The following is a 23,717-nucleotide window of genomic DNA, read 5'->3' as shown; positions in this document are numbered from 1 at the left end:
ACACACTATCATTAATAAAAGTAGAAGCTTGTACCCAAAAAACAAAAAAGAAAGTAAATGAACAGTTGATCAGAACAAAAAAGAAACAGCTCGACATTTGGTAGAATCTCTAACACACTTTTAAAAGATAAGACACAAAACGTAATGGCTTCGTTTCCTCGAGGACACAACACGACATACATTTCTTAATCTCATTCTCACCGACAAGTAACAAAAACATCTCTATAGCTTTTGTCTCTGATCGATCCAATTATAGAGGTTCTGAATTATAGAAAGGTAACTTATATAATCTAAAAGTATGTACATGTTTTATTAAGAAAAACAAAAGCACGTGTTTAATCAATAATCTCACGAAAATGAACAAAGAAACATTATTAGTTTGTTAACTGTTAATTACTTAAAAATGTCTTATCATCTGGCTTAGCTGTGAACTAATAAACCATTTGTGTTATTACTTCTTTTCAAGTATCAATGTTTATGTATTTATAGCACTCTTGAAAATTTTTACCAAAAATATAAAGATATACAAGTAACAGAAATGATTGAAAAGCTTTTAAAAAAATTGAAATATTATAAACAAAATATAACAAAGAAAGCACAAACGATAATTTTATAGTAGAGCTACAAGAAGAAACACCAATTCCAAATTGCTAAACTCGACTCAAGTCCTCTTCGTTGTTACCATTTACTACATAGTCTACATGGAGTAGAAAATCATTATAATCAGTATCAGTTCTTTGACATTTTATTGAGTCTTCTGACTTGATAATTAGTTATTAACAAATTGAGCTAGATTAAAAAAAAACACTATCAAAATATCATGTGGAATATAAGTTGTTAATGTTACAATAATTAGATTAACATAAAATAAAGATTTTCATCTTCTTGGATTCATTAAAAACAGTCTGTCAAGCTTAGGTTGTGCAATGTGCAGTAATGAGCAAACAACCAAACTCCCCAAAAACAAATATAAAAGTTTCAGAAATGAAAGATGGACATTTATTGCCTCCACCTTAATCGGCTTTTTTCTTCACTCTTTCTTTTAAGTTTTCCCACGAAAATCCTCGAGAAAGTTTATAGGTTTCTCTCTTTACTCATCAATCCCAAGTGTTCATCATCTACTTTCCCAATAGATCTGTCTCTGTTCCCAGGAAGAAAAAAAATGACAGCTTTCATTCAATGAGTCTCTGTTTCTCTGAATCCAAAAACACATCTTTAATACAGTAAACTTTACCAAGAAAATGCAGAATTATCTTCAAATCCATTTTTTTTGCTTCAGTTTCCTTCTTCTTCTTCTTCCACTGTTCTCTGAGTCTCAGCTAGCTTCAAGTGAATCAAAAACTCTTCTTGAAATCCAGAAGCAACTACAGTATCCACAGATTCTTCAGTCATGGACCGATACGACCAACTTCTGCCGCATTCGTCCTTCTCCTTCCTTAAGAACCATTTGCTTCAAAGGCCACATACAAGAGTTAACTATAACTGGGAACAGAACCAGTAAGCTCTCCGGTAGTTTTCATAAACTCTTCACTCTTCTTACACAACTCTCAAGCTTAAAAACTTTGTCTCTTACCTCTCTTGGGATTTCTGGTTCTCTCTCTCCTAAAATCATCACCAAGCTATCACCTTCTCTTGAATCTCTGAATCTCAGCTCTAATTTCATCTCCGGGAAGATCCCAGAAGAGATTGCGTCTTTGAAGAATCTGAAAAGCCTTGTTTTAAGAGACAATATGTTCTGGGGGTTTGTCTCTGATGATCTCAGAGGGTTGTCGAATCTTCAAGAGCTGCATTTGGGAGATAATAAGCTCGGTCCTGGAGTTCCTTCACTGCCAAGTAATCTCATCACTGTTTCATTGAAGAACAACTCATTTAGATCCCAGATTCCAGAAAAGATCAATAAGTTGAAGAAGCTTCAAAGTTTAGACCTTTCTTCCAACGAATTCACCGGGTCGATTCCAGAGTTTCTGTTTTCGCTTCCTTCTCTTCAAATTCTCAGTTTGGATCAGAATATGTTAAGCGGGTCACTTCCAAATTCCTCTTGCAGCTCCTCAAAGATTAGAGCTTTAGACGTTTCTCACAATCTCCTAACTGGAAAACTTCCTACTTGCTACTCTTCAAAGAGTTTCAGGAATCAGACAGTGCTTTTCTCATTCAATTGCTTGTCTTTGATTGGCACTCCTAACGCGAAGTATCAGCGTCCGCTTTCTTTCTGTCAAAACCAAGCAAGCAAAGCAATAGCTGTGAAACCTGTCCCCAAGGTTAAAGAGAAAGATTCTACAAGAATCAAACTCGGGTTAGTGATTTTAATAATCATCAGTGCGGTTATCCTTGCAGCAATTTTGGTTCTGTTGATTTTGATTACCCTGAAAAGAAGAAGATCAGAAGAAAATCATTCTGAAGTAACCAACAACAACAATGAGAGACATGCCTCTGATAAAGTCTCAGTTTGCAGCACTGCAACTACCAGCTCTAAGTCATTACCAGATTCAAGTAAATAGTGACTCTTATTATTGATTTGATATCTTGAATTTGAGTCTTTTTCTAGCAAAAACCATACATTTCTTTCTGAGTGTAGGACGTGTACCGCATACAATGAGATCTGCGGTGATTGGTTTGCCACCGTACCGCGTTTTCTCCTTGGAAGAACTTGAAGAAGCAACTAACGACTTTGATGCAGCAAGCCTCTTCTGCGAACAGGTAAAAACAAAAACATTACTTAAGACTCCGACGACGAACCTGATTACTTAACATATTTGGTATTCAAACAGCTGTACACAGGTTGTCTAAGAGAAGGCATACCAGTGACAGTGCGATGTATCAAGCTGAAGCAGAAGAGTTTGCCACAGAGCTTAGCTCAACAGATGGAAGTTTTATCAAAGCTAAGGCATATGCATTTGGTAAGCGTTCTTGGACACTGCATCGCCAGTAACCAAGAGCACAATCAACACTCTGGACACACCATCTTTATCGTCCAAGAATACATCTCTAGTGGATCATTGAGGGACTTTCTCACAAGTAATAACCTGGAAAAAAAATTTACAAAAATATATTCAGGTTTCCACAGATTCAAATGGTTATTCACTATGGGAATTTTTGTAATCAGACAGTAGGAAGAAAGAAGTACTGAAATGGCCTCAGAGAATGGCGATAGCCATAGGAGTTGCTCGAGGGATACAGTTCTTGCACATGGGAGTAGCACCAGGGATCTTTGGGAACAATTTGAAGATAGAGAATATCATGCTTGATGAAACACTCACTGTAAAAATCAGTGGCTATACTATTCCTTTACCAACCAAGGTATAAATTCTTTTGACTAATTCAATTCAAATCCTACATTCTAAATGTCTTTCTTTTTTTCTTTTAACTGATTAATTTAAGAAAATTTCATGGCATCTCTAGATCGGAGAAGAGAGTGTTCAATCCAAAAATCCTCAGAGGTTGTTGTATCTCCTAAGATATGATAAAATGTGTTCTCTTCCATCAAATTCTGAAACTTGTCAGTGAATTGTGTGCAGTAATGAAGATAGAGAGAAAGAAGATGTGTACCAGTTTGGAGTGATACTACTACAGATCATAACAGGCAAAGTACTAGCTTCAGGATCTTCAGAGATGGGAAGTTTGAAGCTTCAGGTCTGTTCTGTTTCACTCAGAACATTTTCATCTTTGTTAATCCAACATGGCTTATTAATTTGACCTTTATGTTATTTCCTGCAGCTGGAGAATGGTTTGAGAGATGAACCATCAGTATTGAGCAGCTTAGCAGATCCATCTGTGAAAGGATCATATGCTTATGAGTCGTTGAGGACGACAGTAGAGTTTGCTATCAACTGTCTTTGTGAAGATCAGACCAAACGGCCTTCAATTGAAGATGTTGTATGGAATCTGCAGTATACGATTCAAGTGCAGCAAGGATGGAGAGCAAGCAGTGGGAATCATGAATCATCCATGAAGGCAATATATGAATGAAGAATCCTCAGAAAAGTGTTTTAAAACAGAGATGAAATTGTAGAATCAGTCATAAGAGTCAACAAGTCAATATGTAGTTCCATAGATTACCTGAAATATTTTCTATTAGCTAACTTAGTAATCAGTTGTATCAAATAAAGAGCAAAAGATCTGCGAGAATGATCGAATTGAAATACATATGATAATGATGAAGTTATGTGGTTACGGAAATACATGAAAACATCAAAAGCAACATATCACAGAGTTTTAAAAACACACAAAGACATGAAAGAGAGTGGGTGGAACACAAGAGAGTAAGCATAGTCTTTTCTAAAAAATATGCTAGTATGCTACCACAATAATATAATTACTCGCGCTTCCTTTTACTTAACATTCATCCAGCTTCTGAATTTGATCGAGAGTTCGGATTAAGATCACATAGCAACGACTTATGAAAAAAGGGAGATTACTCAGCCATGCACCTATGTAATTTGACCAAAACAACAAATTCAAAAGGAGACTTCGGACATGTGAATGCATTTGAGTATGACATTTCTGTATATATACCTGAATGGAGGTTAGTATTGTAGCAACATCATATATTGGACTAGATCAGATTGCAGAAGATGAACATAATTCTGAAGGAAATCTTCTAGGTTTCTATAAGTATTTTGCCTTATATACATCCTCTGTAGTACATTCGGCGTATTGGAAAGATCAAAGCTTATTACTGGACCACCATGTATGTGAAACTCTTGGAAAATCACTGGTCATTGCACGAGCATAAACCGTCTTTGAAATTGTGGATTAAAGATGCATGTCAATTTCCATCAGCTTCCACCAAAGCTTCGATCATATCAACGTCGAGCATTAGCTTGGTGGAAATCAGTGGAAGAATCTCTCGCGACTGTGATAAACTGTGGTGGAAAACTGTTGAGGATACCAAAATTGAAGAACCGACAGTATACATTCGTTTTGGACTAACGATTTGAAGAACCAGTGGTCTACAAACTGGCTAAACAGCTTGATGAACACATGACACATTGACAATCTTCACAAACCCTCAGGTTCTTTATCACGAAACTCTCTGTGCCTGGAATACTGTTGTGAATCCCAAAAGCTACTGTTAACTTCTCACTATGCTCACATCTACTACTCAGTCACCTAAGCAAAAGCTAACCCTGCCATGTCCACATTCTTATGGATTTTATAGGCACCCAATAGAGCTTCCCAAACAGCACCACCAGGTTCAACTGGCATTGATACTATATACTCCATGGCTTCATCCAGTCGACCAGCTCTTCCAAGTAGATAAACTACACAAGAGTACTGTTCAGGACCAGGCTCCAGCTTATACCTCTCTTCATAGTACCAAACAAATTTGATACAATACCATTGGCTTTCCAGCAGCTTCTCTTCTTCGAGACCAAGCTTCTGAGCTCGAGTATCAGGGAAAACACCTTCTACTAGCTTATCTACTTTCGAGTGTGCTGTGTACCAAAGCGTTGTAACAAACACCAGAACTGACGTGACTGAGGAATTTCGTCGAACACCTTACGTGCATACTCGATCAAACTGAATTCACAATACGTTGAGATCAGGAATTCAGCACAAAGGGCTCAGCCTCGCAACCTCTCCTCTGATGTGCGAGCTCTCTCAGACGCACGTTCCATCCATGGCGTCGAGAAGATACCGCCGATGATGACTTGTTTGGCTGAACGCATAGTTCTATCTTATATTGGACTAAGAGCCATGGGCCTGGCCCAATAGACTTATCCGTACAGCCAAACAGATTATAATACTATTCTTCTCAAATACATTTTCCGTCTGCTGCAAATTGTCGCCGCCGCTATTTTTTCACCGGAGAAACTTTCGATCAACGGATCGGGGTGAATTGGAACTCAGTTTCTGGTAATAGTTATAGCTGATGAGAACCAGTTTCATGTCGCAAATGCAGCGAAGCTTCTCAATCGAATTGCCTAAACTGGTTCCTCTGCAACTTCCATCTCGGATGTAAGTAGCTCATTGCCTATGTTGAGAGTCCTCTGTCGTCATAGATTGCAGAGTTTGGAATACAATAACAAGCTTGAATTTTTAGGGTTCTCTGATGTTAAGGAATGATCAAAATTGGCTGATATGATTTGGTTTTATTTGTTTGTTTTTTTTTTTTTTTTTTTTTTTTTTTTTTTTTTTCGTCATCATGATTTGGTTTATTGTGTTGAAGCTTATCTTCAACACTCTTGCGTCAGTTTATATAATCTACATTGATTTTGATGGTTATGGCCATTGATTGTGTTCTTATTCATTTCATGTAGGGAGACTCATCTATGGTATGTACTTCCAGATGAAGTGAAAAGTACATCTCTTCTAAAACACTACTCTCAACTTCTGTCACCATCTGAGAAAGATAAAGTTCTTCAGATGCGAGGCGATGAGCTTCAGAAGAATGCTTTGCTTGCCCGCACATTGGTTCGGACCACCATTGCAAGATGTATGTTGTTTTTTTCTTACACTTTACAGCTAATATCGATCATTAGGCACTGGAGTTTCCTATTAGGCTTTGTTTCTTGAAGATTGAGCTGCTTAGTCTCCTACAGCTGCCTTTCTATATGATTCTGTTGGGTAGTCTCTTAGGTTATGATTAGCAGTAAAACATAATTAGAAAGAAAACTTGGAAAGCTTGTCTTCTTCTTAAGATTTTCTTCAATAATGTTGCATTATGTCTTTTGCAGACTGAATTTTTCTTATGGAAATTCTAAATTTTAACGAGTTTTCTGAACAAGTTCCTGTAACGTTTATATCTCTAGATCAGACAAACAATGCAGTTGATCCTCGGACCTTGATGTTCAAGAAGAATATGTATGGGAAGCCTGAGGTGAGACAGTTATTTGGGATTATATACTAGACTCATAGTCTCGGCTTAAGTTGATAATATCATTTATTCTTGTTTAATCTTTCACAGGTAGATTGGCAGAATTATAAGAACTGTAATGACCCACCATTGCATTTTAATATCTCCCACACAGATTCATTAGTTGCCTGTGGGGTGACTGTACATGTTCCTGTAAGTCTTCTAATTGAGGCAAACATGGACATTTTTTCAATGCCTTCTTTTAAAAATTTGATCAGTTGCAGTTTATTATGACTATAGGTTGGTATCGATCTTGAAGACAAGGAAAGGAAGATAAAACATGATGTTTTAACATTAGCAGAAAGATTTTACTCTACTGATGAAGTGAAGTTTTTGTCAACTATACCAGACCCGGAAGTTCAGCGAAAGGAATTTATTAAGTTATGGACTCTTAAGGTAGGTCTGACTAACAACAGATATACTTGAAAGTCGGAAACTAGTTTCCTCTCGAAAGTTAAAAACTGTTGTGATGGTTTTATTTCCAGGAAGCATATGTGAAAGCATTAGGAAAAGGCTTCTCTGCAGCTCCTTTTAATACATTCACTATCCAGTCTACGGCTGGAACAAATGGAGGCTACAATCTTTGCAAGGTTGTTTTTAGGCTTTAATGACACATTCTGGAATTGAATAGGGTGTTTATGAAATGCAATTAGTTGTTGTGTTGTACACTTTCTGAAAATTTCCTTTACTACTATATCTCTTTTTCATTGCTGTCAGAAAAAGTTTTTGCTGCATAGCGTATAAGCAGGCAGTTTAAAAATAGAATTTTAGGACGCTTGATTGTTTTCTCTAAACATTTGAAATGTCTGTCAATTCACAGGAGAAGACAGAGGAATGCAACAGAGATTGGAAGTTTGGCCTATTGGAGTTGGCTGGTTCTCATTATGCAGCAATCTGTACTGAAAATGATCAAGCTAATGGAGGTGCAGTTTCAGTTGACATAGCTCTTGATACTGAATAATCCATTTATTTAGTGGTTTCTTAATCACATGTTGTTCCTTCTCGCAGGAGCTCCGATGAGGGTAATTGTTCGGAAAACCATCCCGTTTGTAGAAGATGGACTTATTTCTGAAAGCATATTTCTCTAGGTAGTGCAGCTTTCAACCTTCCAGATTTCTGTAGCATTTTGTTTCCAATACATCCCTCTGTAGTACATTCCATGCACGAGCATAACCCATCATAAGGTTGAATATAAACTTGTTAGTGAATTGAATGCAGTAACGGAGATGGAGAAAGAGAAGATGTGTACCAGTATGGAGTGATACTACTTCAGATCATTGTAGGCAAAGTAGTGGCTGCAGGCTCGTCAGAGATGGGAAGTTTAAAGCTTCAGGCTGTTCTGTTTCAGTCAGAACCTTTCATATTTGTCAATTCGACAGTTTACAAATTTGAAACCTCTATGCTAGTTTTGGAAGCTGGAGAGCGGTTTAAGAGATGAACCATCAGTATGGAGCAGCTCCATGTGTGAAACGATCATATTCATATACTTAGTCGTTGAGGACAACAGTGGAATTTACTCTCGTCTGCCCTGGTATCTGCAGTATACAATTCAAGTGCAACAAGGATGGAGACGAAGTAGTGGGAATCATGAATCCTCCTTGAAGGCAATACATATATGAACGAAATGATAAAGAGAGACAAAAAGTGTTGAAACAGTGACTGAGTGTTAACAACAAGTCAGTATGTAGTTCGTAGAGTACTTGACATATATCTTCTATTGCTAAATTAGTAATCTGTATTATCAAATATAAAGCAAAAGAAGAAGAGCTACGACAATGATCGAATTGCAATACATATTATAATTATGAAGATGAATGTGATTACGAAAATACAAAGAAACACAAAGCAACAAATCACAGAGTTTGGCAAACACACAGACATAAAAGCGAGTGGGAGGGAGAGAGAACTTCTCTCAGAGAAGTGATTGTCGAATCAAATACAAGAGAGGAGGTTTAATGTTATGTGAAGACAAATGCTACAACAATATAATTACTAGTCGGCGGTCCAGCTTTGTTCGACAACCTCACGGACTCTTCTGTTGTACTCGCGCTTGCTTTCACTGAACATTCGTGCAGCTTCCGAATTTGCAGGAGAATTCGGATTAGGATCACAGAGCAACGACTGTGACAAAGAAAAGGATGATTGTTCAGCCACAAATGTAATTGCTTTAGATCAAAGATCCGGTGTAAACGGTCAGGAGGGGGAGCAGAATAACAACAATCATCAACGGTTCATTGAGAAACAAGACACGAGAAGCATTCTGATATGACATTTCTGTATATATATACCTGAATGGAGGTTAGGATAGCAGCGACATCGTATATTGGACTCCATTGGTTCTGAAGAATGTCCAAGCATATACTCCCATCAGCATAAACTGGAAAACATTGACCAAGTGAGTGTTTTGTCAATCAAATGCACTCAGAACAAGAAAAGATGGTGTGGTAATCTCTAACTTACTGTTTGGATGGAACATCCGTGAAACAAACCGGACTGTCGGTGGTTTATTTGGATAATCTTCCGAAAACTGGAGTGAGAGCTTGAAAGTACCTGACAAGATCATACAAAAGCTATATCAGACCAGGTATGAAAGATTACAAAAATCTCAAGATAGTGATTACTATAACAAATCTTTACCTCCATCCCAAGGGGTATCCTCAGGCCTGAAAAATCCACAAACAAAACGTTTAATAAGTACAGTGCAGACTTCAAACGTCTCTGAAACCAATCAAGTATCGATTTTTCACTATGTTCCATTACCCAAAGATAACAGCATTCCACAACATGATATTGTTGTCTTGAGGAGCACCACTAATCCCTGCAGGTGGGTCGTGCTGCAACCTCTTGAAATCCCTCATCAATCTCTTCCTCGCTGGAGTCGACATCCTTCTCTTACTCTACCAAAACCCAGTAAACAACCATCACATAATTTCCAAAAAGCCAACTTCAAATCAAAATCTCAGTATGTTTTAAAAATTGTAGTTACACATCCAACAAATTGGTGACTCTTAAACTGGTTTTGTTATACAAAACTATGATCATAGAGAAGCACATCAATTGCAAATCGAAAAGGCAAAATACTTACACACTTCTCTTTAACCTAGGAACCTCTTAACATCGGTTCAATTCACAGCCAAAACATCCAAAGAATGATAATAATATCTGAAATTCAAAGTAAAATCTACGGATCTAGCAACGAAGCAATCGTGAAAAAGAGATCTTACTGTTGAACAATTAGGCAAAGATCGTTAAAGGTTCTTCGTCAAGCGAGCATCTTTCCTTGCGGCGAGACGAGGCCGGATAATTCAAACGAAGATGATGATGAGAGAAAAAAAAAAAGTCGCCGATCAAAGAAGCTCGACGATCCTCGAATTCACCGAGCGATGATAGAGAGATATGATGTGGAACTTCGTATAACGCACGCAGTGGTGTGATCTTCTAGAAACTTCGATCTAATCAAAACTGTGTACAGTCAGAGACTTCAGATATTTGTTCAGGCCATGCGCGAGTGGCGCTTAACCGAAATTAAACCGGTTTTAACCAGATTTTAAACCGATAAAAGATTGATTTTTTATTGTTCATTTCATTTCTTAATTTTGTATCTTTTGATCTCTAGTTGTCGACAATGGAGGAGCTTTGATGTGTCTTTGGTCTCGCTATTACCTCTCTCTTGATGATAAGCCTCACGAGGCACCGAGTCTCGAATCTCGTCACCTGTGGATCTTCGCTGGATGCGATTTTGTCTCACTCTCCCAACAAGTTCACATTCCCGCCTCTTCTTAAATCTTGTGCCAGGCTTGGAGATGTTGTCCAAGGTCGAATTCTTCATGCCCATGTCATAAAAACTGGGTTTTTCGTTGATGTTTTCACGGCGACGGCTTTGGTGAGTATGTACATGAAGGTGAAGCAGGTGACGGATGCTCTTAATGTGCTCGACGAAATGCCTGACAGGAGTATTGCGAGTGTTAATGCAGCGGTTTCTGGGCTTTTGGAGAATGGTTTTTGTAGAGATGCGTTTAGGATGTTTGGGGATGCTAGGGTTTCTGGGTCTGGGACGAATTCGGTTACTGTGGCCAGTGTTTTGGGTAGCTGTGGGGATATCGAAGGAGGGAGGCAATTGCATTGTTTGGCGATGAAATCAGGTTTTGATATGGAAGTTTACGTTGGAACCTCACTTGTTTCAATGTATTCGAGATGTGGAGAATGGGTTTTGGCTGCGAAGATGTTCGAAAACGTGCCTCATAAGAGTGTTGTAACCTACAACGCTTTCATCTCCGGGTTGATGGAGAATGGAGTTATGCATTTGGTCCCTAGTGTCTTCAATCTCATGAGGAAGTTTTCAAGTGAAGTTCCAAATCCTGTTACTTTCATTAATGCAATAACTGCTTGCGCTAGTCTTTTGAATCTTCAGTATGGTAGGCAAATTCATGGTCTTGTCATGAAAAAAAATTTTAGCTTTGATGTAATGGTCGGTACAGCTCTCATTGATATGTATTCAAAATGTCGATGTTGGAAGTCAGCATACAGTGTTTTCACCGAGCTGAAAGATACCAGGAACTTGATATCTTGGAACTCTGTTATCTCTGGGATGATGATTAATGGACAGCATGAGACAGCAGTTGAGCTGTTTGAACAGATGGATTCTGAGGGGATTAAGCCCGATTCAGCCACGTGGAATTCTCTGATCAGTGGCTTTTCACAATTAGGAAAAGTTGTTGAAGCTTTCAAGTTCTTTGAGACAATGCTGTTAGTAGTTACGATTCCTAGTTTGAAGTGTCTCACTAGCCTTTTGTCGGCTTGTTCAGACATCTGGGCGTTAAAGAACGGCAAAGAGATCCATGGCTATGTCATTAAAGCTACAGCTGAGAGGGATATATATGTTTCAACGTCTCTCATCGATATGTATATGAAATGTGGGTTCTCTTTGTGGGCACGCCGGATCTTTGATCGGTTTGAACCAAAACCCAAGGATCCCGTGTTCTGGAACGCTATGATATCTGGCTACGGTAAACATGGAGAGTATGAATCTGCAATTGAAATCTTTGACCTATTACGAGAGGAGAAAGTAGAACCGAGTTCAGCAACCTTTACTGCTGTTCTGTCTGCCTGTAGTCACTGTGGCAATGTCAAGAAGGGATTTCAAGTATTTAGGTTGATGCAGGAAGAATATGGATATAAACATAGTACAGAGCACATAGGTTGTATGGTTGATCTTTTGGGTCGTTTTGGGAGATTAAGAGAAGCCAAGGAGTTAATCAATCAAATGTCAGAACCATCATCTTCGGTTTACTCTTCTTTGCTCGGTTCATGTAGGCAACACCTTGATCCAGTGCTTGGAGAGGAAGCGGCAATGAAGCTAGCAGAGTTAGAGCCAGAGAATCCAGCTCCATTTGTGATCTTGTCCAGCATATATGCTGCACTCGAAAGATGGCAAGATGTGGAAAGTATCAGGCAGGTAATAGATCAGAAGCAACTGGTGAAATTTCCAGGTCTTAGTTTGTCTGGTTAAGTACATACCGAGTGGTCCAAAGTGAGCAAAGGCAAGAATTGCTTTGGGGAGTATTGACGTGTTCTGGTTTCGGGGCTCGTAAAGCAGGTTATTCACTAATTCAGGTTTACATCCGCAGCATGGAAGACACCCAAGGACCTAAACTAACAAAGCTAAACAGTTCATTGTGCAGGGTATTACACTCTGTTTAATGTCTGAATGTGGTAATCTGCACGATGATCTCTTTATCTTTGTTTGTTTAGGTCCTTTAGTTTCTTCTATACTGCAAATGGAATCCTGTATTGGATGGTTAATCTGGTTTACAACCTCCGAATCGAGAGCATGTCTATGCTCCATAAGAGATCAGAGTATCTAGTCTATTAGACCCTTTGTAATCAATATTATATGTATTAGCAAAAATGTAATGGATTTCTCTCGAATCAATACAAATTGTCTAACACTTCCTACACAACAAGCATCCCATTTGGTCTAAACGCTACTACAGTCTCTGCTGCTGCTTTTTTTTTTTTTGGGTTCTCTGTCTCTAACGGTTCTTGGTGACTCATTGATTTGCATAACAAAAAGATAGGATAAATGGAAGAACCGAGTTTGCAAGGTTGCCAACAGTATCCATCATCTACTCCATTCATAGTCTCCTCCATACTTAGGTGACGCATTGTTAAGTCGGTTAGAGTCTTCTGGTTTTATGGAGGTTGCAAATGTGTTCCAGCCTATGAGGTGTGGCAAGATGAACTGGAAATTCAATGTGTAAAGTTGTAATAAGGGCAAAGGCTTTTCACTTAGAGAGAGAGAGAGAGACAGAGAGAGAGAGGGAGCTCACGTTGAAAGCAGAGATAAGAACAGCAAACTCTGCTTTAGTGATTGGTATGTATACATTCTCATCTACATTTAAGAGCCTGTTTTGAACACCTTCATGAAAAATCAACAATGAAAATCAGAAGAGCTTGACAAAAGTAAAGAATACGAAATAAAGCTTTCCTTACTCAGGTTAAAAAAGCGGCCAGAACCATCTGGAAGAGGCTCAACTTTCAGCACTTTCCTTACTTTACCTTCATCACTTCTACAACAACCAAAAAAAAAAAAAAAATCAATTATGAATCAGATTCTAAAGAGAAACTCATTCTGTGCAATGAAAAAGACCTCATATGATCCCTAAATTATACCCTTTTCCCTTGAACGGGTCATGGAAGAATTCACATGATTCTCTCGGCCCAAGGCTAATTAGGTTACCAATTTCTGTAACTGACAACGAGAACACCTGCATCATTCGACATCAAAACATAAGTAAAAGTGTTGTTTCTTTCTCCAAACCAAGTTTTCTCATTTTCACAATCCCTAATATACTACGTTCTAGATAAAAATTAGACTTGCAACATTGAACATAATCTAACCACAACCATTATAGAAAGTCAAAAGGCTCTTGTTGTTGCTGCCACCACATTAAGTTCATGATCTTTATCACAATCTCTGAAGTAGTAAGTGAAAGATAAAAACCAAACCTGCTTCCTGCTCCAATCGTATTGACGAACACCAGCTGCAGGAGCAAACTGGAGCAACAAAAAACCTTCTTTTGTCAGCTTGAACGCACCAGACTGGATCAAAACCATCACACAAAAAAGAAGAGAAAAAATGAGATCAACCTAGAGAGATAGATAAATACAGTAGAGCTTTTGATGTTCCAGACGAGAGACATACTTCCAAAGCCACAAACTCTGGTGCGCGTGGCTCTACCGTAAGAGCAGCTTTCCCTTTATAAATCGAATGACCCACGTAAAATCTAGGCGAAGACCCTTCAGCTATATAAAACCCAAAAACCCAAACAAACAAAAATTCAAACTTTATGAAATTTCAAGCTTTACCAAATTTTCAAAATTCAAACATTTGAGTGACCTACTGTTTTGCGGAGGAGAAGACGAGTCACCGAACCTCTGCTTCTCAAAGTAATCACCTTGGCGAGACTTCACTGTTAATTTCAACCTCGCCGTCGGTTTTAAAGGAACGACTTTCCCGGCGAAACCACCGGAGGTGAGAATTGAGTGAGAAGAGAGAAAACGAGTGTCTGTAAGCTGATGATTCACGAAGATTTTGGAGAAAACCGCCATTGGAGGAGAAGATAAGAGCTGCGACATTGCTCTCAATGGTTCGTCTTCTCCACTGGGTTACGATACGATGGAGGTAAGGTAAGGGTTTTTGTTTTGAACTTCAGCACAGAAGAAGACTTTGTGTTAATTCGTTTTACCCTTTCAAATTTCATACTTACAAATTTGACCCCAATAAATGTTAATTGTTTTCAAATTTAACCCAATATTTCTTAAGTTGACTTTATTTTATTACGTTTAGTACAAGGTCAAAGAGTTTATAAGTATAAAACGACGTCATTCAAACAAACAACCGACATTGACCTGACAGTTTCTTACGCCGGCGAGCGAAACTTTTACAGAGCTCGACGCAGAAGAAAGAAGACAACTTCTTTTTGTTTCACCTGTGTGGAAGCTGCGACCATGGCTATGCAATCTGGAATTGGGTTATCGAAGATTTTAATTTTAGCTGGAGCAGGTAGGTATTTAGGGTTTCTCGAGCTTTATGATTTTCCCCAATTATAGAGTTTCTAAAAGATTTATGAAAAATACGCTTTTGGCTTCTATGTTGCCTTTGAATTTGAAGGTTATACTAGTACGATTCTGGTTAAGAATGGGAAGATGTCAGACATTTTGGGTGAGCTACAGGTACGATTAGTAAAAAGCTCTCTTTTGTTGTGTTCTTCTGAGTTTTGGATCACAAGGGAGTAGTAAATTTTTTTGTTTCCTCCAAATTTGAAGGCTTTGGTTAAGCGGTTTGAGAAATCTGGAGATCATTCAGATGATGATTCTGATGGCATGACTACTCAGGTAATTTTAGTGTTATGGATGGATCTTGAGGTGAAGTGGTGTGTGTGATTAAAGTGTAGGAAAATTCATATATGAATGTGTGAGAATATTGTAGATGCAACGGTTAGCAATGGAGGTTCGGCAATTGGCTTCGTCCCGGCAGATAACTGTAGTTAATGGAGGTCAAGGAGGTTTGTCTCCGGCCAGTTTTTGATTTGGTATTTTTGAAGAATGTTTGTTTATCTCTAACTTTCTCATCTGCTATTTCCAGCTGACTTTACTCCGTTTATAGTCCCGGCAGCTACATTGGGAGCTTTAGGCTATGGCTACATGTGGTTCAAGGTATCTTGTATAGTTCTAACTTCTAACTACAGTTTCTTGGGGTTAATTTTCTCGGAAGCTGATGTTTGTTTCTGTGTTAGGGGATTTCATTCTCTGATATCATGTGCATAACAAAGCAGAACATGGAAAATGCTGTAGCGAACTTCACAAAGCATTTGGATACCGTTTCAGAAGCTATATCTGTGGGTGATTCTTCTATCAACTGTTCGGTCCTTGCTATGATCTTATAGGATTCTAATTGTATAGTGCTTTTTTCTTATGTTGTTGGTCAGAATGCTAAGAAGCACCTGAGTCAGCGGCTTCAGAAGGTGGACGATAAGCTGGACGTGCAGAAAGATCTTTTAAAGGGAGTCCAGGATAATGTATGAATGAATATGGTATTACGTATTAACAGGTTGCAAAAGTTGTTCTTTTGAGGTCAGTATTAACAACTAACAAGTTTAATATCTATCTAACAGGTGGGTTTGGCTCTTGAGGATCTTGCTAACATTGGAGATGATTTTGACGCAATGCATAGCCTCTTTGGTGGTATGGTACGTGGACTGTTGTTGAAAATCCTTTTTATTGTGTCTTTGTTGTCATTTTGAGCAGAAAACATGTCTGACTACAAGAATTGAGATTATAAGTGACCATCAATATGATTTGTTTTTCTTTCCTTTAGCATATAACTTTAACATTTATTTAAACTCATGACTGGAATAAACACAAATTACATATCTCTGGTGGTCGTTATGCTTACTGATTCCGTCTAAATTTCCAATTTCTTAGGGTGGAAAATTAGATAGCATTGAGTACAAGCAGGTACGTACTTCTTTATTTACGCTCTTGTTTGATTAAAGTTCTCAAAAACATTTGAAGGGATCATTGGCAGCTAATTATGGAGCCATGAAGTAAAAGATCAATTTACTTAAACTTATTCGTCTTCGTTTGTTGCTGGGCAGAATATTGCGAATATGGGTTTGATGTATCTGTGCGACTCTTTGGGTGGAGAAAATCACAAGATGCCAGATATATTGATACAGGTATGTATTCTTTGTGAGGAGAAACATTTAGATGGAAAATTAGTATGTATATAGTCCCTAGCAATAATATAGTGGTCTCACCTCTTTAACTTCCTCCATCTTGTCCATGGACTTTTCTGATAATTTGTTTCATGTGGTCTTGCAGGAGAAGATTCGGCTTTCAGGGAAATCAAGCACATGTATAGTACTTACAAACGAAGAAGCGTCAAGCTCAGAGGTATTTTTGGGTCAAATATGATAACAAGCACACACACAGATATGCAGCAATATGATTTTATTAAAACTCCAAATGAAACCTCCACTCATCCCATCTGCCACTTTACATGTTTCAGGGTTTAAAAGAAAGCGTTAAGATAGAGCTACTAGATGACTGCTAATTCAGATGGTACCAATATATCATCAAGGTTTTGATGACATAATACTTCTTTCTTCATGACTAGGGACAAAACCAGTCTGTCTAAAACTTTTATTTCTGTCTCTTTCGAAGCAAGAAGACATGAGTCTGATAGCCTAAGACATACAGCATTGAAGAGAATGACCCTGGATTTGGATAGAAAGAAGGTATAGGATTGATAGGAGTGATTATTATGTATTGGTGTTTAGATTAGTGTCCTTTGAGGCAAGTAAGAAGATTAAAAAACAAAAAGAATGTGTTTTTTTCCTTGATTTTTTTTCCGCATCCAACAATAAAAAAATGAACCTATATTTTTCTAATAATATAATCCATACTGCATTATGCACAATTTGTTACAAACACCATCCACAACAAATACAATTCTTTTTTCTGTTTTTTTTTTGTTTCTTACCATAACAACATGGGAACACAATGGACGAAAGTGGAGCTTTTATCAGCAGGACTTGCCTGGTTTGCAGCCAAGCGTACCAGCATCCTTGGTGAGTCTTCTGACCTTTGTTCCTGGCTGAGGCCGGATTGCAAACTTTCTTGGGATTGGGTTTTTCGGGGCAGTGCTCCACGCGTTTGCCTTCCCCGATTGCACAAAGTAAGCTCCATTCAAGAAATAATCTTTCTCTGATTGCCAGTTCCATGTTTTCCATTCAGGATAAGGTGTGTACTCTCTCTTTGTAACCTGCGTTTCAAATTTCTCTCAATTGTATCTCTCAAGTTTAGTGTAGTGATTTGCTCATTCAAGAATTGTAGTGGTTTTTACCTGCTTGGAATCTTCAATAGGAGGAGCAATGAAACGATTGCCTTGACTTATAATGGTCGGGTTCATGTTTCCACCAATTGCATACATTTCCCAGTGAGTGTAGTCATTGTTCACAACATGGACCAAACCATATCTGACCCTTGGCATTCTTTGCTTCAATCTCTTACCAAAATGGTTAAACGCAACTGTTATCTGCATTTTCTTGTCGATCACATCCTTGTTTGTACCCCCAAACAGCATCACCTGCAGAAATGAATGGAAACCTTAGGCCCCATTGTTTTTGCGTTCAAAGTTTGCATCCAGTTTGTTTTGCTTTTCAAGTGAATACAAAGTTCTCCATTTTCTAAACTAAAATTTGGTTTTCAAAAACTGTTTGGTTGGGTTTTGTGCCAAGTCCTAATTTAATTTTATCCTTATTTACCTCGTCATGGTCGGTAAAATGGGAATTGGAAATAGTGATAGCGGTCGATCCCATGATCGCATCAATCATCCCATCAGAACAATCTGTCATCGAGACATGATCGATCCAAACATTCGTGGCACCAAAAATATTAATCCCATCACCATCACTCACTGTCCGAAGCCCAAAATGATGCTCGGAGTCTCTAATCAACCCACCAGCTCCTTTTTTAATTTGTTTGATATAAATATTATGTATGATCACATTCCTCACAAACTGCAACGTTAAACCTGCACCCCCGGTTATATGAACATTTGCTCCCCGGCCGTCGATTGTTTTATCATTCGTTATGATCAGTTCTTGTTGCAGTTTTATGATCATGCTTCTCGCGAATATGATCCAGAGTGGTCTGTCCCTTGTCACGGCGTATCTTAGAGTTCCCGGTTTTGGGTTCATTAGATCGGTGTCCGACGGATCAGTGACTACATAGAAAGGTCCATTTTTGCCTCCGGTTGTTTTGCGGCCAAATCCAAGGACACAATCTGCTAGTTTTTTCCGGTTTTTGTCCCAGTTTTTATCGCCTCGCCAGCATTTATCAATCGCGTTAAGGGATTCATACCTTCTGCCACGTCTTGGTTTTTTATTACCACGTCCGACCTGACGGAGTTCCCTCCTTGTTTCGTTGACTATACCCGTCGGCACCATGGCCCTGAGGAAAACAAAAAACAAAAAAAAATGAATTACTTTCGGAAGAAGTTAGGTTATAATGACAAATCAAAAACCCTAAACAGGTTAAAATTAAAAAAAACCCACAAGGCGGCTTGGTGGTTAAAGTGGTCTGTGACGTTAAGAGGTTCAGGGTCATAAGCTTCCAAAGTTTGTTGCAACGCTTCGGTTTGACGTTGCGTCCAGTATTCATCATGAACAGCGATGTGGGCTTGAACCGATGGAACCACGACTGCGAGAGACAACGAGACAAAGACGAAAACGTAGCTCCCAAGATTTACCATTTGCGGTGAGAGTCTTGTTTTTATTTTTATATGTACTTTTTCCGGTGTAGAATTTTTATTAGAACCCTTGAGATTTGGGTCGTCCAAAAAGTTATCTGGTCGGCCCAGGGTTAGAAATAGATGGTCGGAGTCATAGATTGCTTAAATAACAAGGAAATGGAAAGAGAGAGGGAAACTGAAAGACATTAATGGAGGATTAACGATTAACAGAGTAATAATTAGGTAACCATTGATTTTTTTAAAACTCTCTGTTACTTTTCTTCAAAACCAATTATAGTTTGGCTTGTTTTATTATTGTTCTTTCTTTGTTTATCCTTCTTTTGTGGGATGTATTCAGTTATTTTTGTCCTTTGGCCTCATATTATTTTTACTTTGAGTTTTCTTATGAATTTATAATTTGTTTACTAAAGGAATTCAGTTTAAAAAAATTGTTTCTTACTAAAAACAACAAAATTCAAATTAATCGTCACGAACATTTGACCTACTATTAAAGCATCGATTAAAGTGAAAAATGTTAAACTACCGAATATTAATCATTTGTTAAGAAAATAGACAAATAAAACGTTAGGCTTTGAAGTGTGGTTGATTTTAGAATTAATTTTGGTTTCAGTTTTTCCAAAATTTTAATTTATAGTTAAGATTATGAAAAATAATTATCCTAAAAACTAGGGAATTTAGATTTTGATTATTTTTGTCAAAAACAAATCAAAAGAATCTATGATTTTTCAGTTTTTTATAGTTAAACATAAATTGATTTTTGTTTCATTTTTTAAAATCCAAACATAATTCAAAAACTACGTAACCAAAAAATTCATGGCCTAAATTTTAGTATCTTGAGAATTATTAAAAGTTCTAATAAAACTCTTTGGGCCTTTTGCTTAGGCCTGTTAGTTGTATACTGTGAATTTTATAATAAACTCTACTTAGGGAAAAAAAAAAAAAACTAGCTTTTTCTCATCAAAATAAAATTATATTAAATAATTGTGAAAATCATAGTATAATTGGTTTCTTAGCATGAAGACAAAAAATTTTACAAAACGAAACAAACTATTTCGAATCAATAGTGTTACAAAACGAAACAGATAAGATTTGAGTTGGCAAATAAAGAAGGAAATAATGATATAAACAAACAAGGCGACAACAACACAGCCAAATACAGCCCAATGGGCCTGCTTAGTTAGTCGAATGCCAGATGTTAACACCGGGAGAGTAACGTACAAATGATATTGGACACGTAAGCGAGGCTGCATTGGTTTGATAACACCAAAACAAAAAAAAATAAAAAATCAGATAAGTATGGACAGTCATCAGCTTTTGTCGTTTTCCAGCTTTTGGTTGGAGCCACCACACAACACTCACTGCTAAAATAAGAGGTCAATATTTATTTATTTTATTTTGGCAAAAGCAAAAAAAAAAGAAAAAAAAAATTTGGCAACCAAAAGGTAATTAATTAGCCAAAATACCCGGTTTGTCGGGGTGATTTAACATTTAATCTTAATCTACTCATACTCAATTTGAACATAAATTATGAAAAAATTTCAAGTAAAAATAACATAAAATGTTGAAGACAAATATATATATTAAAAATATTTGGATCACAAAATGAGTATGGACTAAGACCACTTCCAATGGAGAAGATTTTAAACAAATCTTAGTTTAAGATTTGTGTTTTTTCTTCATAAATCTTAAATTAAGATTTGCTTAAAATCCCCTCAATCGAAGATGCTCTTAAATACACTTATTTTATTTTAATTGTGGATATAAAACTTGTACTTATCCCTTAATTATTGTGGATAATTGTTGAAATATTTTAGTTTTATTTTTTGTTTTAGTAAATAACAAAACAAAATATCTGAATATTTTACAACTCGCAAAACTCAAAGAACATAGAGAGAGGCGACAAAATCAATCATCCTCTTCCGATAGCCACAGAAAACGAAAGAATCAAAAACAAAGAGAGAAGAGAAGGATACATTCAAATCACTTAACACTAATTGTTTCTTCTTCTCCTTTACTTGTTTATCTTTCTTTCCTCTGTCCCTCTTTATCATCTCCCAAAGTTTCGATTTTTTTTTCATCCTTTCATGAAAACATTTGTGTTTTCTTAACTCCCGATTTCAACAATTTCGTAATCTGGGTTTCGTGTTTCGGATTCATTCAGAAGATAAAAGTTTATCAATTTCGCCTCAAAACCCACATGGGATTGGCACTAAACACTAGACTGACAAGAAGAAGAAGAGTCATCATCACCATCGAGTGTTTGCTATTGCTACGATTATGTCCTTAGCAGAATCTTCAGTCTCAGTTTTCACTGACGAAGAAGAAGAAGAATCATCATCATCCTTTCACGGTCGATACACCTTATGGATCAAAGAAGCTTTAGACGAGCTTCCTCACAATTTCACAATCACCGACCCGTTTCTCTCGGGTCACCCGATTGTTTTCGCCAGCTTAGGGTTTTTGCAAATGACTGGGTATTCCCGTGAAGAGGTGATCGGAAGAAATGGCAAGTTTTTCCAAGGGCCTAAGACGAATCGAAGATCCATCATGGAGATCCGTGAAGCCATTCGTGAAGAGAGATCGGTTCAAGTGAGCTTGTTGAACTATCGTAAATCTGGCTCTCCGTTTTGGATGTTGTTTCATATGACTCCTGTTTTTGGGAGAGATGATGGTAAAGTCATCAATTTTGTTGCGGTTCAGGTCCCTATTTCGGGACGAGGACATCACCGGAAGGTGAGAATTGGGTCGGGTTTTAGTGGAGATGTGTCGTTGGATCATTCTGAATTGGTGTTTGGTTCTTGTCGAAGAGAGGTTTGTTTTGGTAGTTTCGTGCATCAGGATCCAGCTTTACCAGTGGAATGTGATGGTGATGATGATGATGATGAACAAGGTTAGGTTTTTAAGTTATCCGTATTACTTGTTCGATGAAATTCCCCAGAGAGCTACGAAACTAGAGTTCTAAAGCATTGTTGTATTGCAGGATTAGAGGATTGGGAACACTGTGAAGCAAGTGAGTCGGAGAAGCTTAAAGCTGCGGAAGCAATTAACACTGTGTTATCTACTTTAACGCGTTACAGCGAGTTGAACGGTGCATTAGTCTGTGGAAAGCGATGCTGCTTTCGAGGTGCAGATTGCCTAAGTTCGTCGTTAGTTATTTCTCTCGGTAGAATCAAACAAAGTTTCGTATTGTGAGTTTTGTGTTCTTGGTTTTGTTATGGAATCTCAGTCTGCTTCTATAGATTATCCCCATGACATTGTTTCTATAACTTTTGCAGAACCAATCCATGCTTACCTGACATGCCTATTATTTACGCGAGTGATGCCTTTTTGACATTGACCGGTGAGTGGTTTATTTGTGTTTTAGAAAGACGTTGTGAGTGGGTTTGCTGAAATTAGCAACCTTTTTTACATTTTGGCACTGTTCTTGTTTACTACAATGTTGGTAGGTTACAAGAGGCAAGAGGTTTTGGGACAAAACTGTAGATTTCTGAGTGGAGTTGATACTGATTCCTCAGTTCTATACGAGGTACTGATTTTGTTTTAACTTCGATAAGTAACGGTGCCCGTGACTTCCGTGGTATTGAGATTGTGAATGTTTTTTGGGTTCAGATGAAGGAGTGCATCTTAAAGGGACAATCATGCACAGTTCAAATACTAAATTACAGGTTGAAGATTTATTTCTTCAAAACATTTTTGCGAGTGAATCTTGTTTTATTGATTCTTTTTGGCTGATCATTTATGTTTTTATCAGTAACAGAAAAGATAAGAGCACATTTTGGAATCTTCTTCACATATCACCAGTTCGTAATGCTTCAGGCAAGGTAAAATTCTTTTTTTTTTTTGTCTATACAAAAGCTGGTTTCAACGGCATCTAAGATTGAAAGAAGAAAACCGTTTCGGGTGAATTTGGGAGTGATTATTTTGGCTCAGATGAGTTGAATCAGTTTTTTCGACACGAAAAGTTTTGATTAGGGAATTGTTTAGGAACAAAAACAAAACAAACACATTGCAACCAAAATCTTTATGACTTTGAGAATCCAGTGAACTGATTGCTCTGTTCTTTTCTGCTTATATGTTTGGTTTCAGACAGCATATTTTGTAGGTGTTCAGGTAGAAGAAAGTTGCAGAAATACGGAAAATAACGAGCTGAGACCGGAGACGAGGCAACTTAGTGTGGTCGGTGCGGTTAGAGTTGCAGTCAGGAGCTTGTCCATGGTGACATGCTAATATAAGCCAGAAAGAATGTGTTTTAGAAAGAAGTAGAGAAGAGTATGGAGTGAATTGGACAATATCACATCTTTACTATATATTTGTATAATCGTTGTACATGAATAAAGTCTTTCAGATTTGTTAGTGAGTCTGTGTGCTCCCGAAAATTCACGTATGTCATTGAATGTGGATAGAGAGATCTTGAACTAGTTTGTATACGTGATTCAGTCAAAAAAAACTAATTTGACGGCAAGTAAATTTAAGTCTTTACTAATCATAATCTCTATAAAATCTCCGGGTTTTTACTTTACAAATTCGTTATTTTCATATATA

The 23,717-nt window shown here is 37.6% G+C and overlaps 8 protein-coding genes and 1 long non-coding RNA gene across 13 annotated transcripts; 5 read left to right on the top strand and 4 right to left on the bottom strand.

The window, feature by feature from the left end:
• Window positions 1-794: 794 nt before the first annotated feature.
• LOC111830391 lies at window positions 795-1,324 on the bottom strand. The gene is made up of 2 exons (XR_002833755.1): window positions 1,235-1,324; window positions 795-1,141 (listed from the first exon to the last, which is right to left on the bottom strand). It is a non-coding gene; the product is annotated as an uncharacterized LOC111830391 (long non-coding RNA).
• Window positions 1,140-4,143, top strand: LOC17886920 (probable LRR receptor-like serine/threonine-protein kinase At2g02780). The gene is made up of 7 exons (XM_006292423.2): window positions 1,140-2,490; window positions 2,576-2,697; window positions 2,769-3,015; window positions 3,104-3,297; window positions 3,400-3,437; window positions 3,516-3,630; window positions 3,715-4,143. The coding sequence occupies exons 1-7, from the start codon at window positions 1,242-1,244 to the stop codon at window positions 3,964-3,966; spliced, it is 2,217 nt and encodes a 738-aa protein (XP_006292485.1). The 5' UTR covers window positions 1,140-1,241; the 3' UTR covers window positions 3,967-4,143.
• A 1,639-nt stretch (window positions 4,144-5,782) lies between these two features.
• LOC17884708 (4'-phosphopantetheinyl transferase) lies at window positions 5,783-8,632 on the top strand. Of its 2 annotated transcripts, XM_006292582.2 has the most exons (9): window positions 5,783-5,958; window positions 6,261-6,436; window positions 6,753-6,820; window positions 6,908-7,009; window positions 7,097-7,252; window positions 7,342-7,446; window positions 7,677-7,779; window positions 7,865-7,944; window positions 8,075-8,632. In XM_006292582.2, the coding sequence occupies exons 1-8, from the start codon at window positions 5,873-5,875 to the stop codon at window positions 7,942-7,944; spliced, it is 876 nt and encodes a 291-aa protein (XP_006292644.1). In that variant the 5' UTR covers window positions 5,783-5,872; the 3' UTR covers window positions 8,075-8,632. The 2 variants fall into 2 exon arrangements, with proteins under 2 accessions (XP_006292644.1, XP_023637795.1); XM_023782027.1 differs by lacking the exon at window positions 5,783-5,958 and having other exon boundaries at window positions 6,288-6,436; window positions 6,758-6,820.
• Window positions 8,633-10,222, bottom strand: LOC17887338 (ubiquitin-conjugating enzyme E2 2). Its single transcript, XM_006291930.2, has 6 exons — window positions 10,081-10,222; window positions 9,617-9,753; window positions 9,494-9,519; window positions 9,317-9,406; window positions 9,145-9,233; window positions 8,633-8,977 (listed from the first exon to the last, which is right to left on the bottom strand). Exons 2-6 carry the CDS (start codon window positions 9,739-9,741, stop codon window positions 8,849-8,851), a joined length of 459 nt encoding a protein of 152 aa, XP_006291992.1. The 5' UTR covers window positions 9,742-9,753; window positions 10,081-10,222; the 3' UTR covers window positions 8,633-8,848.
• Window positions 10,223-10,394: 172 nt separating this feature from the next.
• LOC17885401 (pentatricopeptide repeat-containing protein At2g02750) lies at window positions 10,395-12,809 on the top strand. Its single transcript, XM_006290363.2, has one exon. The coding sequence runs from the start codon at window positions 10,530-10,532 to the stop codon at window positions 12,363-12,365; it is 1,836 nt and encodes a 611-aa protein (XP_006290425.1). The 5' UTR covers window positions 10,395-10,529; the 3' UTR covers window positions 12,366-12,809.
• On the bottom strand, window positions 12,755-14,554 carry LOC17885313 (single-stranded DNA-binding protein WHY3, chloroplastic). The gene is made up of 7 exons (XM_006291619.2): window positions 14,260-14,554; window positions 14,061-14,161; window positions 13,865-13,957; window positions 13,529-13,623; window positions 13,349-13,425; window positions 13,186-13,274; window positions 12,755-13,097 (listed from the first exon to the last, which is right to left on the bottom strand). The coding sequence occupies exons 1-7, from the start codon at window positions 14,492-14,494 to the stop codon at window positions 12,978-12,980; spliced, it is 810 nt and encodes a 269-aa protein (XP_006291681.1). The 5' UTR covers window positions 14,495-14,554; the 3' UTR covers window positions 12,755-12,977.
• A 206-nt stretch (window positions 14,555-14,760) lies between these two features.
• Window positions 14,761-17,339, top strand: LOC17887037. 3 transcript variants are annotated; one of them, XM_023782025.1, is made up of 13 exons: window positions 14,806-14,921; window positions 15,030-15,091; window positions 15,185-15,253; window positions 15,348-15,423; window positions 15,504-15,574; window positions 15,655-15,756; window positions 15,847-15,936; window positions 16,033-16,107; window positions 16,343-16,375; window positions 16,516-16,596; window positions 16,742-16,813; window positions 16,929-16,981; window positions 17,084-17,339. In XM_023782025.1, exons 1-12 carry the CDS (start codon window positions 14,867-14,869, stop codon window positions 16,971-16,973), a joined length of 831 nt encoding a protein of 276 aa, XP_023637793.1. In that variant the 5' UTR covers window positions 14,806-14,866; the 3' UTR covers window positions 16,974-16,981; window positions 17,084-17,339. The 3 variants fall into 3 exon arrangements, with proteins under 3 accessions (XP_023637794.1, XP_023637793.1, XP_023637792.1); XM_023782024.1 differs by having other exon boundaries at window positions 16,929-17,000; XM_023782026.1 differs by having other exon boundaries at window positions 14,761-14,921; window positions 16,929-17,339.
• An 85-nt stretch (window positions 17,340-17,424) lies between these two features.
• On the bottom strand, window positions 17,425-19,281 carry LOC17886525 (probable pectate lyase 6). The gene is made up of 4 exons (XM_006292544.2): window positions 18,979-19,281; window positions 18,187-18,874; window positions 17,766-18,008; window positions 17,425-17,684 (listed from the first exon to the last, which is right to left on the bottom strand). Exons 1-4 carry the CDS (start codon window positions 19,173-19,175, stop codon window positions 17,445-17,447), a joined length of 1,368 nt encoding a protein of 455 aa, XP_006292606.1. The 5' UTR covers window positions 19,176-19,281; the 3' UTR covers window positions 17,425-17,444.
• Window positions 19,282-21,064: 1,783 nt separating this feature from the next.
• On the top strand, window positions 21,065-23,658 carry LOC17885682 (protein TWIN LOV 1). 2 transcript variants are annotated; one of them, XM_006291165.2, is made up of 7 exons: window positions 21,065-22,065; window positions 22,156-22,363; window positions 22,451-22,515; window positions 22,622-22,701; window positions 22,785-22,840; window positions 22,933-22,996; window positions 23,262-23,658. In XM_006291165.2, the coding sequence occupies exons 1-7, from the start codon at window positions 21,453-21,455 to the stop codon at window positions 23,400-23,402; spliced, it is 1,227 nt and encodes a 408-aa protein (XP_006291227.1). In that variant the 5' UTR covers window positions 21,065-21,452; the 3' UTR covers window positions 23,403-23,658. The 2 variants fall into 2 exon arrangements, with proteins under 2 accessions (XP_006291227.1, XP_023638101.1); XM_023782333.1 differs by having other exon boundaries at window positions 21,066-22,065; window positions 22,927-22,996.
• The last annotated feature ends 59 nt before the right edge of the window (window positions 23,659-23,717 follow it).

The sequence above is a fragment of the Capsella rubella genome, unplaced genomic scaffold (genome assembly GCF_000375325.1).
Source record: "Capsella rubella cultivar Monte Gargano unplaced genomic scaffold, Caprub1_0 scaffold_5, whole genome shotgun sequence".
NCBI classification, from domain to species: Eukaryota; Viridiplantae; Streptophyta; class Magnoliopsida; order Brassicales; family Brassicaceae; genus Capsella; species Capsella rubella.
This window is presented reverse-complemented; position numbering and strand designations above follow the sequence as displayed.

Excerpts from the sequence above, each read along its gene's own strand:
- LOC17886920 (XM_006292423.2), top strand. The coding sequence starts at position 1,242 with ATGCAGAATTATCTTCAAATCCATTTTTTTTGCTTCAGTTTCCTTCTT. Across the intron at positions 2,491-2,575 it reads TAAGTCATTACCAGATTCAA|GACGTGTACCGCATACAATG; the intron begins GTAAATAGTGAC and ends TTCTGAGTGTAG. Across the intron at positions 2,698-2,768 it reads CAAGCCTCTTCTGCGAACAG|CTGTACACAGGTTGTCTAAG; the intron begins GTAAAAACAAAA and ends GTATTCAAACAG.
- LOC17884708 (XM_006292582.2), top strand. The coding sequence starts at position 5,873 with ATGAGAACCAGTTTCATGTCGCAAATGCAGCGAAGCTTCTCAATCGAA. Across the intron at positions 7,010-7,096 it reads GGGTGACTGTACATGTTCCT|GTTGGTATCGATCTTGAAGA; the intron begins GTAAGTCTTCTA and ends TTATGACTATAG. Across the intron at positions 7,447-7,676 it reads GAGGCTACAATCTTTGCAAG|GAGAAGACAGAGGAATGCAA; the intron begins GTTGTTTTTAGG and ends GTCAATTCACAG.
- LOC17887338 (XM_006291930.2), bottom strand. The coding sequence starts at position 9,741 with ATGTCGACTCCAGCGAGGAAGAGATTGATGAGGGATTTCAAGAGGTTG. Across the intron at positions 9,234-9,316 it reads ACGGATGTTCCATCCAAACA|TTTATGCTGATGGGAGTATA; the intron begins GTAAGTTAGAGA and ends AATGTTTTCCAG. Across the intron at positions 8,978-9,144 it reads CTATCCTAACCTCCATTCAG|TCGTTGCTCTGTGATCCTAA; the intron begins GTATATATATAC and ends TCTTTGTCACAG.
- LOC17885401 (XM_006290363.2), top strand. The coding sequence starts at position 10,530 with ATGATAAGCCTCACGAGGCACCGAGTCTCGAATCTCGTCACCTGTGGA.
- LOC17885313 (XM_006291619.2), bottom strand. The coding sequence starts at position 14,494 with ATGTCGCAGCTCTTATCTTCTCCTCCAATGGCGGTTTTCTCCAAAATC. Across the intron at positions 13,275-13,348 it reads TGGCCGCTTTTTTAACCTGA|GTGTTCAAAACAGGCTCTTA; the intron begins GTAAGGAAAGCT and ends TTTTTCATGAAG. Across the intron at positions 13,098-13,185 it reads TTCTTATCTCTGCTTTCAAC|TTCATCTTGCCACACCTCAT; the intron begins GTGAGCTCCCTC and ends TTGAATTTCCAG.
- LOC17887037 (XM_023782026.1), top strand. The coding sequence starts at position 14,867 with ATGGCTATGCAATCTGGAATTGGGTTATCGAAGATTTTAATTTTAGCT. Across the intron at positions 14,922-15,029 it reads TTTAATTTTAGCTGGAGCAG|GTTATACTAGTACGATTCTG; the intron begins GTAGGTATTTAG and ends TTGAATTTGAAG. Across the intron at positions 15,575-15,654 it reads ATGGCTACATGTGGTTCAAG|GGGATTTCATTCTCTGATAT; the intron begins GTATCTTGTATA and ends TTTCTGTGTTAG.
- LOC17886525 (XM_006292544.2), bottom strand. The coding sequence starts at position 19,175 with ATGGTAAATCTTGGGAGCTACGTTTTCGTCTTTGTCTCGTTGTCTCTC. Across the intron at positions 18,875-18,978 it reads TTTAACCACCAAGCCGCCTT|GGCCATGGTGCCGACGGGTA; the intron begins GTGGGTTTTTTT and ends TGTTTTCCTCAG. Across the intron at positions 17,685-17,765 it reads CTATTGAAGATTCCAAGCAG|GTTACAAAGAGAGAGTACAC; the intron begins GTAAAAACCACT and ends TTTGAAACGCAG.
- LOC17885682 (XM_023782333.1), top strand. The coding sequence starts at position 21,453 with ATGTCCTTAGCAGAATCTTCAGTCTCAGTTTTCACTGACGAAGAAGAA. Across the intron at positions 22,066-22,155 it reads TGATGATGATGATGAACAAG|GATTAGAGGATTGGGAACAC; the intron begins GTTAGGTTTTTA and ends GTTGTATTGCAG. Across the intron at positions 22,516-22,621 it reads TGCCTTTTTGACATTGACCG|GTTACAAGAGGCAAGAGGTT; the intron begins GTGAGTGGTTTA and ends CAATGTTGGTAG.